Source organism: Nelumbo nucifera, chromosome 7 (assembly GCF_055504915.1).
Source record: "Nelumbo nucifera cultivar China Antique chromosome 7, China Antique-T2T, whole genome shotgun sequence".
In the NCBI taxonomy this organism is placed as follows: Eukaryota; Viridiplantae; Streptophyta; class Magnoliopsida; order Proteales; family Nelumbonaceae; genus Nelumbo; species Nelumbo nucifera.
This window is the reverse complement of record NC_142655.1, coordinates 19170451-19183658: the sequence shown is the minus strand read 5'-3', so window position 1 is coordinate 19183658 and position 13208 is coordinate 19170451. Positions and strand designations below refer to the sequence as shown.

General features: G+C 36.9%; 1 protein-coding gene across 1 annotated transcript; it reads left to right on the top strand.

Annotated features, from left to right (window-relative positions):
* The first annotated feature begins 2058 nt into the window (after positions 1 to 2058).
* LOC104588266 (65-kDa microtubule-associated protein 5-like) lies at positions 2059 to 11475 on the top strand. The gene is made up of 11 exons (XM_010246122.3): positions 2059 to 2274; positions 2731 to 2934; positions 3026 to 3280; positions 3361 to 3576; positions 6680 to 6835; positions 6959 to 7118; positions 8039 to 8190; positions 8892 to 8979; positions 10173 to 10246; positions 10372 to 10446; positions 10977 to 11475. The coding sequence occupies exons 1-11, from the start codon at positions 2200 to 2202 to the stop codon at positions 11274 to 11276; spliced, it is 1755 nt and encodes a 584-aa protein (XP_010244424.1). The 5' UTR covers positions 2059 to 2199; the 3' UTR covers positions 11277 to 11475.
* The last annotated feature ends 1733 nt before the right edge of the window (positions 11476 to 13208 follow it).

Genomic DNA, 13208 nt, shown 5'->3' with positions numbered 1-13208 from the left:
CAGGCTGTGCCTGCCTGACCCAGAACCCTCAAAAGGAAAGCCCAGCATTATCCACTACACGAGCCCAAACAAGCCCGTGTTGGATTGGGCCAAGCTGTGGGCAGCAGGATTTTTTTTAGAAATATTAAAAAAATAATGAAAAAGGTTGAAATAAATTAATAAGATAGACAATAAATTGAAAAAAAATCTTAAAATTTTAGTATATATTATATAAAATAATAAAATTAAAAAGAATTAGAATAAAATGGTACAACTCTAGTCAATGATATCGAAGCTAGAGCAACTTGACTCGGATGCATTTGAAGCCTTATGCATTGCTAGCATGTTGCATCAATTCCCCATTACTTATGGCTTGAGCTTTTTCTTGGAGCTATTAGGCTTTATTTCTCCTCCGTTCTAGTTGAGTTTGAATCGATTTGGGACTTTGTAGAATCTGTTTCAAATCAATGTTTTTGAATCGTTGTTGATTCGGACAGTTGGATTGTTTGGATCGGAAACCGTTCAGGTGATCGATTTCGTTTTATTAAAATCTGGCATTTGGTCAAAAACCATTGAATTAGTCAATGAACCGTTGACTCAGACAGTTTGACCAGTAAATCGTTCAACCCAGAGAATGGTTTGCTGCTCAGATCTCAGATATGAGAAATCTCAAATATGAGGAGTCTCTGAGATTGAAAAATCTCAGATATGAGAAATCTCTGAGATTGAGAAATCTTAGATCTGTCTTTTTCACACGAGAAGGTGAGATCTAAGATTGATAATGCCACCGTTGTAGTTCACCATCGCCGTCGCCGCTACAAGTCTGCAAGTCCTCATCTTCTTCTTCTTTAAGTTCAGTCGATAATTTTCTTTCAAGTTTCAACCCTTATTTTCTCTTATATAGTATGCATCTTACCCTAATATTACAATCTAATGGATAAGATGGTCAAACCGTTTGACCCGAACTGTCGAACCGCTGACCTAAAAACCGGTGGCTAGAACAATTTTGTTTCCAGGGTCAGTTTTTAAAACCTTACTTCAAACTGATAATAATGACTAGAACTGATTCATCGGTACGGATCCTGAAACTATAACCGAGTAACTGACCCAATCAAGTTCAGGTCCATCGAATTCATCGGGTCGGACCCACCCATTAACAACCAAATGAAACGATAGATTGGTTATGGTTGGCTAATAAAAAGGCCTCTCAAGCTCTTTTTGTCTTTGAGTAGCCCTTTTATATTTGTTCGGAGAACGGGGAACCGGGGAAGGGTCTCTTTCCCTTTCATATAAAAAAGAAAAATTATTGACGGTTCAACTGGGCCTTACATTGCCAGAAAACAAACATTTCGCGATTTCGAATTCATAAACCGCCCCAAAAGACTCGGGATCTGCTACTAATGTTCTGTACCCACATCCATACTCACAGAGCATCACTAATAGTAATATGCATTGGGAACATCTCTCCAACCCCAGGGATTGTCATGTCACGTGGGTAGAGATGTGGGAACATCTTGTGAGTATCAGATTCGAGCTCGCCCAGACGGCTTCGGGAACTGGAAGTACGTAAGTTACCGCCAAGCAGCCAGTTACTGATGACTCATTGGTTCGTCCAAACTATGCCCCACTGGATTAACGGCAGTGATTTTTTCAGTAAGAACGGCAACAATTGCTGACTCATTCTCTTTGATGCACCAGATCAACAGTCTTGACCAAAGGTGGTCCCACCAAATCTACATAGACCTGTAAAGAGTAACTGAGTAAGACAGAGCACAGCAGCAAACAAACTTAGCACGCGGTGAAATGTAGAATACGGAATTGATCGGGGAATTCCAGGGCGACGCTCAGGTGCTAGAAGCCAAGCAAGGGCGAGAACAACGTAAAAAACCGGAGGTTGTTTTGGCAATTTCGGAACAATAGTTCGTTGTTATTTCGGGACTTTCTCCCAGACGCGCCATTCGTGCGCGTCGTGATAGAATTCCACAAATTGAATTCCATTGGTCTTCGCGCCAAAACCATTGAATTCCAAGACGCACTTATTTCTCTCCGTGAATTCCTCTTTTCTTTATTTAACGTTAAAGAATCCTGTAATTGTTCTTTCTTCGTGAACATTGCTGCAGTTCTTCTCAGATCCCAAAATAGAATAAGAGGAGAAAAGGAGGAATACTAGGTTCCAGTTTCTAGGGTTTTATTCTTTTTGCTTATTCGACTGTTTCTGTCATGGCTGCCCTGGAAATGGCGGGCATTCCTTCAATTTCAGAGACGACGTGCGGTTCTCTCCTCCAGAAATTGCAGGTCTTCAATGGACTCTCTCTCTCTATCCCTCTTTCTTGGTTTTGTTACAATGGTGATGATTTGATGAATTGACATGTAATTCGTAGTTTCTTATCCACTTCGACTGATCTAGATGCTATTTCTTGGATAATTTTGGTCTGTAGTAAATACACTCTCTCTTCTAATTTTGCTTGGTTTGTAGTAAATACAATTTCGTTTGAATTTTTGGCTGTATTTAGTATAATTCAGTTTCGGCCTCTGCAAATGTCTGCTACTGTGATGCTTACTGCCTTCCTCTTGCAAATGGCCTTTTTCTTCTTTTTAATTTTTTATTATTTTGTTTTAGTAATACCTTTATTATGATGAGGAAGTGCAGTGACTAATTCATCGATTTCTTGTCTCTTTTTTCCCTAAATTCTGTATTACTTAGTCTCTTTTATCTTTGCCATAATTATGAATTGTTTGTTGGATGATCAGGAAATTTGGGACGAAATTGGAGAAAGCGATAGTGACAGGGACAGAATGCTTCTGCAACTTGAACAAGAATGCCTTGATGTATACAGGAGGAAGGTAGATAAAGCTAGCAAGTATAAGGCTGACTTGCAACAGACATTGGCCGAGGCCGAAGGTGAAGTTGCCAGCCTCATTTCTGCCCTTGGAGAAAGGGCTGCCTTTTCAGGAGTCAGTATTCTTGGTCACTAATCCTTGATTCTGTCGTGTGAACTCTAGTTGATTGGGATGCTGTAATTGACATAGCTCCCCTTTTTTATAGTCTGAGAGGGAAAAGTGCCCTTTGAAGCAGCAGATATCCACAGTAAAACCTCTGCTGGAGGACTTGAGGAAGAAGAAAGAAGACAGGGTAAAGGAGTTTTGGGACGTCCAGTCACAGATTGTTCAGATATGTGCGGAAATAGCAGGCAACATCCATCTCAGTAAGTCTGCTGACCCCCAAGTAGATGAGCGGGACTTGACAGTGAAAAAGCTGGAAGATCTGAAGTCACACCACCAGGAGCTTCAGAAAGAAAAGGTTTTGATTTGGAGTTTTCTAATAACAATTGAACTGTCAGATGAATTTAAGGCTTACTGTTTTTACCATTTTATTTGCAGAGTCTCCGATTAGAGAAGGTTAACAGTCATGTTAACTCTATTCGTGAATTGTCAGCCATAATGTCAATTGATTTCATTAAGACAGTGAATGAGGTTCATCCGAGCTTGGGTGGTCCTGCAAATGGCCAACTCCAGAGCATTAGTAACGATACCCTTGCTAGGTTGACTGCAACAGTTAATTCGCTGATGCAAGAGAAACAGAAACGACTACAAAAGGTGGTAGAGAAATTAGTTGTCTTTGTTCTCCACTTTGTGTTTACTTCATTTGCTCCCTTGTTCTCCACTTTGTGTTATTTAGTTATTGATGATTGGGCTGCTTGTTTGTATAATACACCATGATCAACTTTATTAGAAATTTAAGCTAAAACAATATTACCTAGTCTTAACTTGAGGATCCATGAAAGCATTTGAAAAAAGTGCCATGCCAATATTTATATTTAACTTGTTTGTTTGATTTCCTCTTGTCATTTAATTGTGTTTGTACATATATCGCATGTTCAAAACATTCCTATTCATGGTCTATATTTGTATAATAACTTCATGTTTTTGGGAGATGGTGAGTCAACAAACCACCTAATTTTTGGAATTTCTTCCTTAATATTTTGGGAATGATTTTGATGACTCTACTAGAAATAACAGTTGTTTTTTTTAATGCACCAATGGAGACAATGTGATTCTGTCCCAAGGGGACAGATCTTTTGGAAAAAGGGTGATGTCTCATGTTGTCATGTGGGTGTGTTTGTCATGGTTGTCTTGCTTTTGTATAAATATTAGATTAGGTTGGAAGGAGGGAGATCTCTTTTGTAGAGAAAGAGAAATTGAGAGAAATAGGGTACTCTTTGTAAAAGAGTGATCTTTCCCTGTAAGGGTTCTTTGGGTTTGATAAAGAAAAGGGAGAATGGGTATACTAGGGTTAAGGATTGGTTTGGGCTGTAAACCATAAGAAACCATGTATTACTTCTCATCCTTTTTAACGTGTAAGTCTCCCCTGTGAACCTAGGCAAAAGGCTGAGTGACATAAATTGTTCACTACTCTTGTATTCCTTTTTTTGGATTCATTTGTATGCATTTACATTTTACCCATAGGTAAAATTTTTTCTACCTGCAAGGAGGTTGGGTTTACAAGATTTACCTACAAGTGGATACATAGGTAAATCACAAGTCACAAGATTTACCTATGGTTGTTCCTATGCCTAAAAAAAAGTGATCTTAAGGCTTTTGATTGCACATAACAATGTAGTATTAGAGTTTTGGCTTGGAAGCATGAAGTTTTTTGTTGCCACTGATGCCAAGTTGTTAAGTAACATATTAATAATCTGGTGCCATTAGGATGTACATTTATTTAGATTTTGGTTTCAGGTGGAGTTGATTGATCTTCAAGCAAAGAAAGGATTGTTAAGAGAAACACTACAACTATAGTGTAACTGTTTCAACGGGTAAATCAGTTTAAATAGACTTAATTTGGTTTTAATGGATACAAAGATGAGTTCTCAATTTATGGTTGAGATGTTCGACAGAAAAAGGAGTTTTACCCTATATTGAAGGAGGGTGAAGGGCATCTTAGTTCAAAAAATCCTGGAAAGATTGTTGAAAAGAAAGGATGGTAAATTGGACAAGATGAAGGATGATGATTGGGAAGATATTGGGTCAAAGTGTGTGAACACCATACGGTTCTTTCTGATAATGTTATGGATGAAGGTTTTGTACTGGACTTTGGGAAAAGCTAGAAAAACTCCATTCCTGGGGAGTTTAATCATGAATTTGTATATGAAATTGAAGTTATGTGAGCTGAAGTTATTGTGTTTCTCTTATTTAATGAGATTGGGAGAAAGTTCAAGTATGGGTATGGCAGGATTTTGCAATGGTTATGTTGAGAATGAATTGTAAAGGAAGGTCAATTTGATAGGGGATTTGAGTGTTGCTAGCCTAGTGGATCCTGAGTCAGAGAAAATGGCAAGGTATAGTGTTATAGATCTAAGGAGTTTGGCTACCAGAAGAGAGACTATTTTGTATGTCTTGACAAGAAAAAAAATGAGGATGAATCTAATAGTGTGGGGGTTACATCACAGGATAATTGAAATATGTTAGTCTCCAAAGGTATGTGTACTACTTCTCTAAATGAATGAATTATAGATTCTGGTTGTTTTAGGAAAAAAATGTTATATTCTAAGAGAAGAAGAGAGGTGTTATTGCCGTAGGTGATAGGTCTATTTGTGACATTATGGGTGTTAGAATGCTAAAGATCAAAATGTTTGATAGAGTGGTTTCATGGTTTGTAGTTTGTGTGGTGTGGCGTTGTATGTCCCAGGATGTGTAAAAACCTAATATCATTTAATTGCTTAGGCTCCAAAGGTTGTAGGTCTTAACAGTAGGTTAAATCATGTAAATCACGCGTGGCTGTTAGGGGTGATCTGAATTCGATTTATTTATAATTGGATCAAATATGGATCCACCTATATCCAACAAACTCTGATTTGATTCGATGCTCAGATGTACTAAAACTTATATTGTATCTATTGGTAAAGGTGGTACAAATGTTTTGATTTTACTAAATTGTCATATGTTCAAAGTTTTGTACAAGTTATTTTCAGTTCAATTTGTTCATGAAATACTATACAAAGTCATTCTTATTTTATTTTATTTTATATTTTTGATCAGTAACAATAAAATTTTATTAACTCAACACAGTTACAACATTCCTGCCAGCCCATTAACACAGTTGGCTCACACCCAGCCCAGAGAACAGAGCCAATGTATAGCCATTTTTAGTTTATTTTATTTATAATATGCAATATTTTGAGCATTTTTAGTTTAATTTATTAATATGTTTCAATATCTGCTTGTAATCTGAATTCGATTTGAATCCTTAATAAATCCGATGAATAAAATCCAATTTGAATTTGAATATAAATGAACCTAATTTGGATCTTCCTATATCTCACCTGATTAAATCCGTTTGCATATAGTAAGGAACTTCCTAGTTTAAATTGCCTTGAATTTCTTATGGTTTAATACATATAGTTATATTTCTTTGAAGAGATGTCCGGTTTTAGCATAAATGTTATGCCTTTAACTCTCATGTCCATCGGTAAATGTAGATGTTAAAAGTAGGGCTACAACTTGGATGGGCCCAGGTAAGGCTTTTCCTAAAATTTGAATGATCCTGGCCTGAAGCTCGAGTCCAAAGTAGTGTAAAATGTCAACTCGGCCCAACCCAAGTTGCACCTCCGGTTAAAACTACCGAATTTGTGTGCTGATATAATAGAAGTGTGCCAAGCAAGAAAATATGCATTATTGAGGGCTTTTGTTTACATTGTAGCTTCAAGATCTTGGGAGTACACTCATAGAGTTATGGAACCTCATGGATACACCTACCGTTGAGCAAAAAAGATTTGATCATGTTACCTGCCTGATTTCTGCATCTGTGAATGAGGTCGCAATGCAAGGAAGCCTTGCCATGAACATCATTGAGCAGGTGAAACTTCTTGGTTCTTCCTGAAAATTTTGTAGAGCAGAAAATGTTGCCTGTATCTTTTTAATCTTTTTTCCTTTCTTTTTTATTTCCTGGAATGATTTCCCTTTTGTTCATTATTGCCAGGCTGAAGGTGAAGTGGAACAACTGAATCTTCTGAAAGCCAGTAAGATGAAGGAACTTGTCTTGAAGAAGCAACACGAACTTGAACAAATCTACAAGGCAGTCCATATGGATGTAGATAGTGATACAGCACGGCAAATTCTCATCAGTTTTATAGATTCTGGTTTACTCTATACATCCTCACACCAAGTTTACTATTTTTTTCTGTTTTATAATTTTCAAGGCATTTAAATTGTATTTTGCTTTTACCATTAAGCTTTACTTAGATTTAGTTCTGGATGCTGATAACCTTAAATACTTCACTGATTTTAGTATCTTCTCTGGTTCATATCTACTCAAATTAGTGTCTCACTCTCTTTGCCTCTTCTCCCCTTTCAGCTTTCTTTTCTATCTATCCGTTCCTCCACATGGATGTAATATTGCCTTCCTTGTTTTTTTATTTTCTTTGTACTGTTTCCTTAGTTGTTTCTTCTTCCAGTTTTATAAATTAATGAGTTAAATCTTAAATTTCTTTCCACTGGAGGAGTCTATTTTCTATTTCTCTGGTAAAATAATTGTTACAGAATAAAAACCTATTAAGCTTTTAGGTTGAATGGTTCCTTCACATGGTATCAGAGCCTGTTTGACCAAGTAGTCTAGTGTTTGATCCTTGTCGCCCCTATTATAATTAATTAAATTTCAGCACAAGATATGGGTGGGCCCGTGCCTGTCCACGCTTCAAGCCCAATAGGTTTTCGCGGGGGGTGGGATGTTAGAGAATAAAAACCTATTCAGTGGCCTCATCTAACAGCTTAAGCTTTTAGGTTGAATGGTTCCTTAAAATTTCCTTGACAATAGCTTTAAATGAAAATTGACATGATGGAATATCTCTGCTTTAAAGAGAATCTATTTGCATTTTATTATTTTTTATTCTTCCTTGGAGCCTGCACCCTACATGATTTTCTTTTACATATGATGTTTCCTGAAATTGGAATTTTGCATTTTAGATTTGGTATTGTTGTGAACCACACAATTTAGAATTGCTAATGTGAAAATTTGCTAGACAATTTCAGTAAACTGTGCTGTTTCTAAATGGTATCACAGGGAATATTGATCTGTCTGAACTGCTTTCTAGCATGGATGATCAGATAGCGAAGGCTAAGGAGCAAGCTTTAAGTAGAAAAGAAATTTTGGACAAAGTGGAGAAATGGAAATTTGCATCCGAGGAGGAAAGCTGGCTTGATGACTATGAAAGAGTAAGCTATGATGTTAAATGTTGAACTATGGGTGGTTGATGCTGGTAATTTTAACATACTGCTACAGTTACTTTTGATCTGGGAGACTGGGACCAGAGATCCAATTCTCCTTTGGTTGTTAAAATATCAATATATGCTTTCATATTTTCTTCTTTTACAATAGACAAATGGGTTATGCACTTATGTTTTTCAAACTAGGAAGTGATCAAACCAAAACATGAAAAATCAAAATCTTTTCCATCATTTTTTACTTGGTTTTGTCTCTAGGGTTCATTTTCATATTAATCTCACTTTAGATGACCCAACAGTTTTCACTTTCTGGGTAGTTCCATTTCAAGTAGAATTCTGATTCTATTAGGTGGTAACTAAATTGTATTTCAAAGCGGTACATTTGAGATGAAATTAGTTAATAAATTTGTCTGATATAATAAAATTGGTCGAATGCTATGTTTGCTGTAGTTAAGCATTTGAAGTCCGCATCCTTGATTTTTTTTTTCTTGTTACTGAACTCAGTGGTATTTTGCTATTAACTTATTATTCAATAAAATGAAGGCACAATTATATTTGGTGGAATTTCAATATTATTCCTCTTCCATCAAAATGATTCTGGGCATTCTACTGCATTCTACTGTTTCTTATATTTAGATTATTAATTGTGATTTTATATATGATTGAACAAGCACTTATATTTGATTTTGTAGGATCAAAATCGTTATAGTGCTGGAAGAGGAGCACACATAAATCTGAAACGTGCAGAGAAAGCACGGATACTGGTCGGCAAAATACCATGTGAGGCCTATAATCCTGATTTGACTGGATAAATATGCTTGTTTTGCTGGAGTTACTAATTAGATGGTCTTTTCCATGGTAGATTAGTATTTGTCCACACTTATGCAAGGAATATATGAGACTGGTCTTAGTAATATTGCAACGGGGTCTTGGTTCTCACAAGGGGTGTGGGTGGAATGAGAAAGGAGATTGGCTGGTAGTGGGCTATAACTTTGGCAAGATAAGGAGAATGATATCAATATTGGAGATAAATCTCACCTGCGGTCCAATAGGAATGGTCATAACTCCTACAAGATTCATCATAATAGTTATCTGTTTTCTTGTTGTATATATAGATTGAGAAAAGATTACTTTCATTGCAAAAAGGAAAAAGAGGGGGGGGGGGGGGGTGCACAGCAACAAAACAAAAAGCACCACACAAGACATTTTTGAGCAGCTTATAACTTATATTTATCAGTTTGTTATATGCAGCTAGTCATTTTTAAGCAGCTTGTTGTAACATTTGTAACTTCGTACTCCATATGCAGAATAACAGATGCATGAGATTGAATTCATCATATCTGAAACCAGACCTTGATATTTTCATTGTGTTAAACTGTATGAATCTAAAAACAAACTGTGATTATGTTAACTCATTTGAAGAGACCTAGCAGAAGAAAATGGAAGAGAACAAAAACACAAGGAACATGGGATAGTGAAACTAGGGCTTCTCTTAAAAAATTTCCTTTAAAAGTGGTTATTTTGGGCTGGGTTGTTATAACCCAGACCTGATTTGGACCAGACACATGGCCTTTGGGGCAAGAAAATAGGGCTGCAACTTGTTGCCTGAATCCAACCCAATGATTTAAAGGGCGCTCAGGCGAGGCACCTTTTAAGGAATGTGCCTCGGCAGCTTCACCTAGGCCCTAGGCACAGCATTTTCAAAAGGCGTGTGCCTTGTGCTTCAGCCCTCGAGTCAAGCCAAAACAAGTCCATGTTAGGGTCTTAAATTCTTGGTCCTTCCACAAGCCCAAAGCATGGTGAAGGCTTTCTTTCATATGCTACATGGGAATATATCATCATCATCCATGATTCCATGCCTTATCCCAAGTTCCCAACTATATGGGATTTTTTGTTCCTCCATTTCTTTACTGTTTATGACAGAACTTTCTGAAGTTTCATAAATGATTTATATAAAAAACTTTGACATGCAGCCCTTGTGGAGAATTTGACTGCAAAGGTAAATGCTTGGGAACAAGAGATGGGAATCCCGTTTTTGTATGACAAGGTGTGAAATCATCCAACATTTTGTGTTTTGTCATTAAAGTTGAAAGTTCATTTTGTTACTTCGAACATTAAGAATCAAAGTACTTGTACTTTGAAGATTGATTCTTCTCTTTATCCAAATTTCAGGTGCCCTTGTTACAGACACTGGAGGAATATATTGTACTTCGGCAGGAGAGAGAAGAGGGGAAACGCAGATCTCGGGTGTGTATACATATCCCCCCAACCTCCCCCCGTTTTTTTTTCAGTAATTATGTTGACTTTTTGAGTCAATTTGCCAGGAAGAAAGCCAGATAGTCAAATTTAACCATTGTCAGAAGTTAATCATGTCATGTGCTTGTGCTTAATTTATTTACTATCTATAAGCTGAGTACATACACTTGGCATATACACAAAGGTTACGTGTTCCTTTTATGCGTCCCAATCAACCCAACCAAGTCGTAGGAGACAATACAATCTATTTGATTCCTTTGTAGTACAAGATATAAAAAAAGAGGGTCAAAGTGCACATGCACTGTCCAGTGGTTTGATTGCTTGTCTTCCATTTCCATCCACTGTGTTGTTATGTATCTGGATGGTTATATACCTACTGTATCAATGACTAAGTGCATCCATATGTTGTGCTTCATTGAGGATGAGTTAATTTGTAGTAGTCATGCATAACGCTCGCTAGCCAAATCCGCATAGTTAAAGAAAATAAAAAGGCTCATGCATATGACATCTGATATTAACAGGAGCAGAAACGATTGCAAGAGCAGCTTGCAGCAGAACAGGAGGCACTGTTTGGGTCAAAACCAAGCCCAATGAGGCCACCTACGCTTAAGAAGCCATTGGGTCAGAGCACCAATTCAAACATAATGGGTGGAACTCCAACAGGGCGGCGTGCGGTGACTCCATTGTCCAAGACTGCAATCTTAGCAGGGAAGGAAAGAAGAGAAAGTGGCAAGGTTGCTGCTGTAATACCTCTGAACTATGTTTCTCTTCCAAAGGATGATTCAAGCTCTCGCGGTGCTTCAGTTGTTCTATCTCCTTAAATACTATCTGTCTTTGTAGGGACAATATTGTTAAAAGCTGAACACTTTGTTGATGTTCAATTCTTCTATTTTTCCATTGTCATATATCAATTTCCTGTTCTTCTTCTTATTTTTCGTCTTTTTACCTAGTGTTCCATGGGTATAAAAATGAATTCTAGTTTAAGGTTTTGGTATGTTATTGTAGACGTTGATTTCTTTCTTTGGTTCTTCCTTAACATTTTGAAATTGGAAGAAATGTTTGGTAGTGAACTCAGTTTGGGTTCAAACTTCAAACTATTTGATCATGTTTTTAAAGCTGGAATATTTGTAGGGATGCAAATGGGTCGGATCAACTTGAATCTGGGTATATCCGAATCCGACCCGACAATATAAATCTGAGATCCGATCCGATTGGATCTCACATGTAGCCATTCGAATTCAAATCTGTTAAGTATATTGGATATCTGAATCTGATCCTATCCGATCTGATTTCATTTTTGAAAAATTTAATAAAGTATTAAAAAGAAAATAATAATAATTTATATAAAGAAAAATAAAAAATACAAGTACTTTTTTCAATTATTTTCACCATACATATTAATAAAGACATGTTTTTTTAATAAAAAATTTACAAAAATACAATATAAATATATATTACAAAAATACAATCACGGTTCAAAATATAGATATGCCTGATATGTTGGTAAGGGCGTATCGGGTGTTTCGATACTTGTTATTTTACTTTTTTTTTATTCTTTTTCAAAACTGGTTCAGGGGAGACGGTCTAGGACCCCTCCATCCCTAGAATCGGTTAGATCCTTGATACACACCCACTGTAGGGGCGTATCGGAAGGGTCTCGGAATGATACGTATCAGTTGATACATAATGATACTTTGGACGTTGAATACATACATACATATATATATATACATACATATATATAGGTTGGATTGGATCGAATAAAGGGGTGATCTAAATCTGTTCCAATTTTCAACTGGACCACATTATCGGATTTGAAAATCTGACAAGGGTTATCTGAATCCAACGAAAATAGAATTTGGATTGGACTAGATCATGATCCGACCCATTTGTACCATGAAATTTATTTGAAGGACATCACTGATAGGATTTGCTTATGCTTAGGCATGAATTTGGGATTGACACTATTACTAATCCAAAATTAGGGATATTCACGGGTCGGGTAGGGTCGGTTTATTGCTGTTTTTCCAACCGACCCGACCTGGTTGGGTTGCTTGAAAATGAAACCGAAACCGACCCTGTGTTAGGCAAAACTAACCTGGTCGGTCTGAGTCGGTTTGGATCGGTTTGAGTGCTTGAGTTGAGGGGCTAAGGGAGTAAGGGCGGACCAAGTTAGAAGTTATCAAGAAAAGAGAGTCAAATTGTGTTAGAAAAAGAAGACTGAAATTTGGAATTTTTAAGAAGGCTTCTAATCTAAGTAAAAAAGACACCTAATTGTAATTACCTATTTGGTATAAAGGACCTTAGAGAATAGGATCCTTTCTTTAAACCTTCCAAAAAAAATGTAAGAAGCTATTAATGACATTAATGGCATTCCATGTCTTGCAATCCGTTAATGGCATTTCTAAACTAGAAAGTATAAACTATAAGTAACTATAAGTAATTAGAAAGTAAAAACTAAGTTATGTACTAACTACTAAGTACTAACTAGGAACTAAGTTGGTTCGGGTTGGTTTAGTTTCGGTTTTCATGTGTAGAAACTGAAACCGAACTGACCCATCGGTTTATGCTTTTTAGTAACCCGAAACCGACTGATGCTAAAGAAAACCTGGCCGACTCGGATTGGGTCAGACCGGGTTGGTCGGTTTGGGTCTTCTTATGAACAGCCCTATATAAAATGTGACCTGTGCAACATGCTTAGAACTGAATCCCAGCCTGGTCATAGTTTGGGTAATTGGGTTTGGTGTGTATAG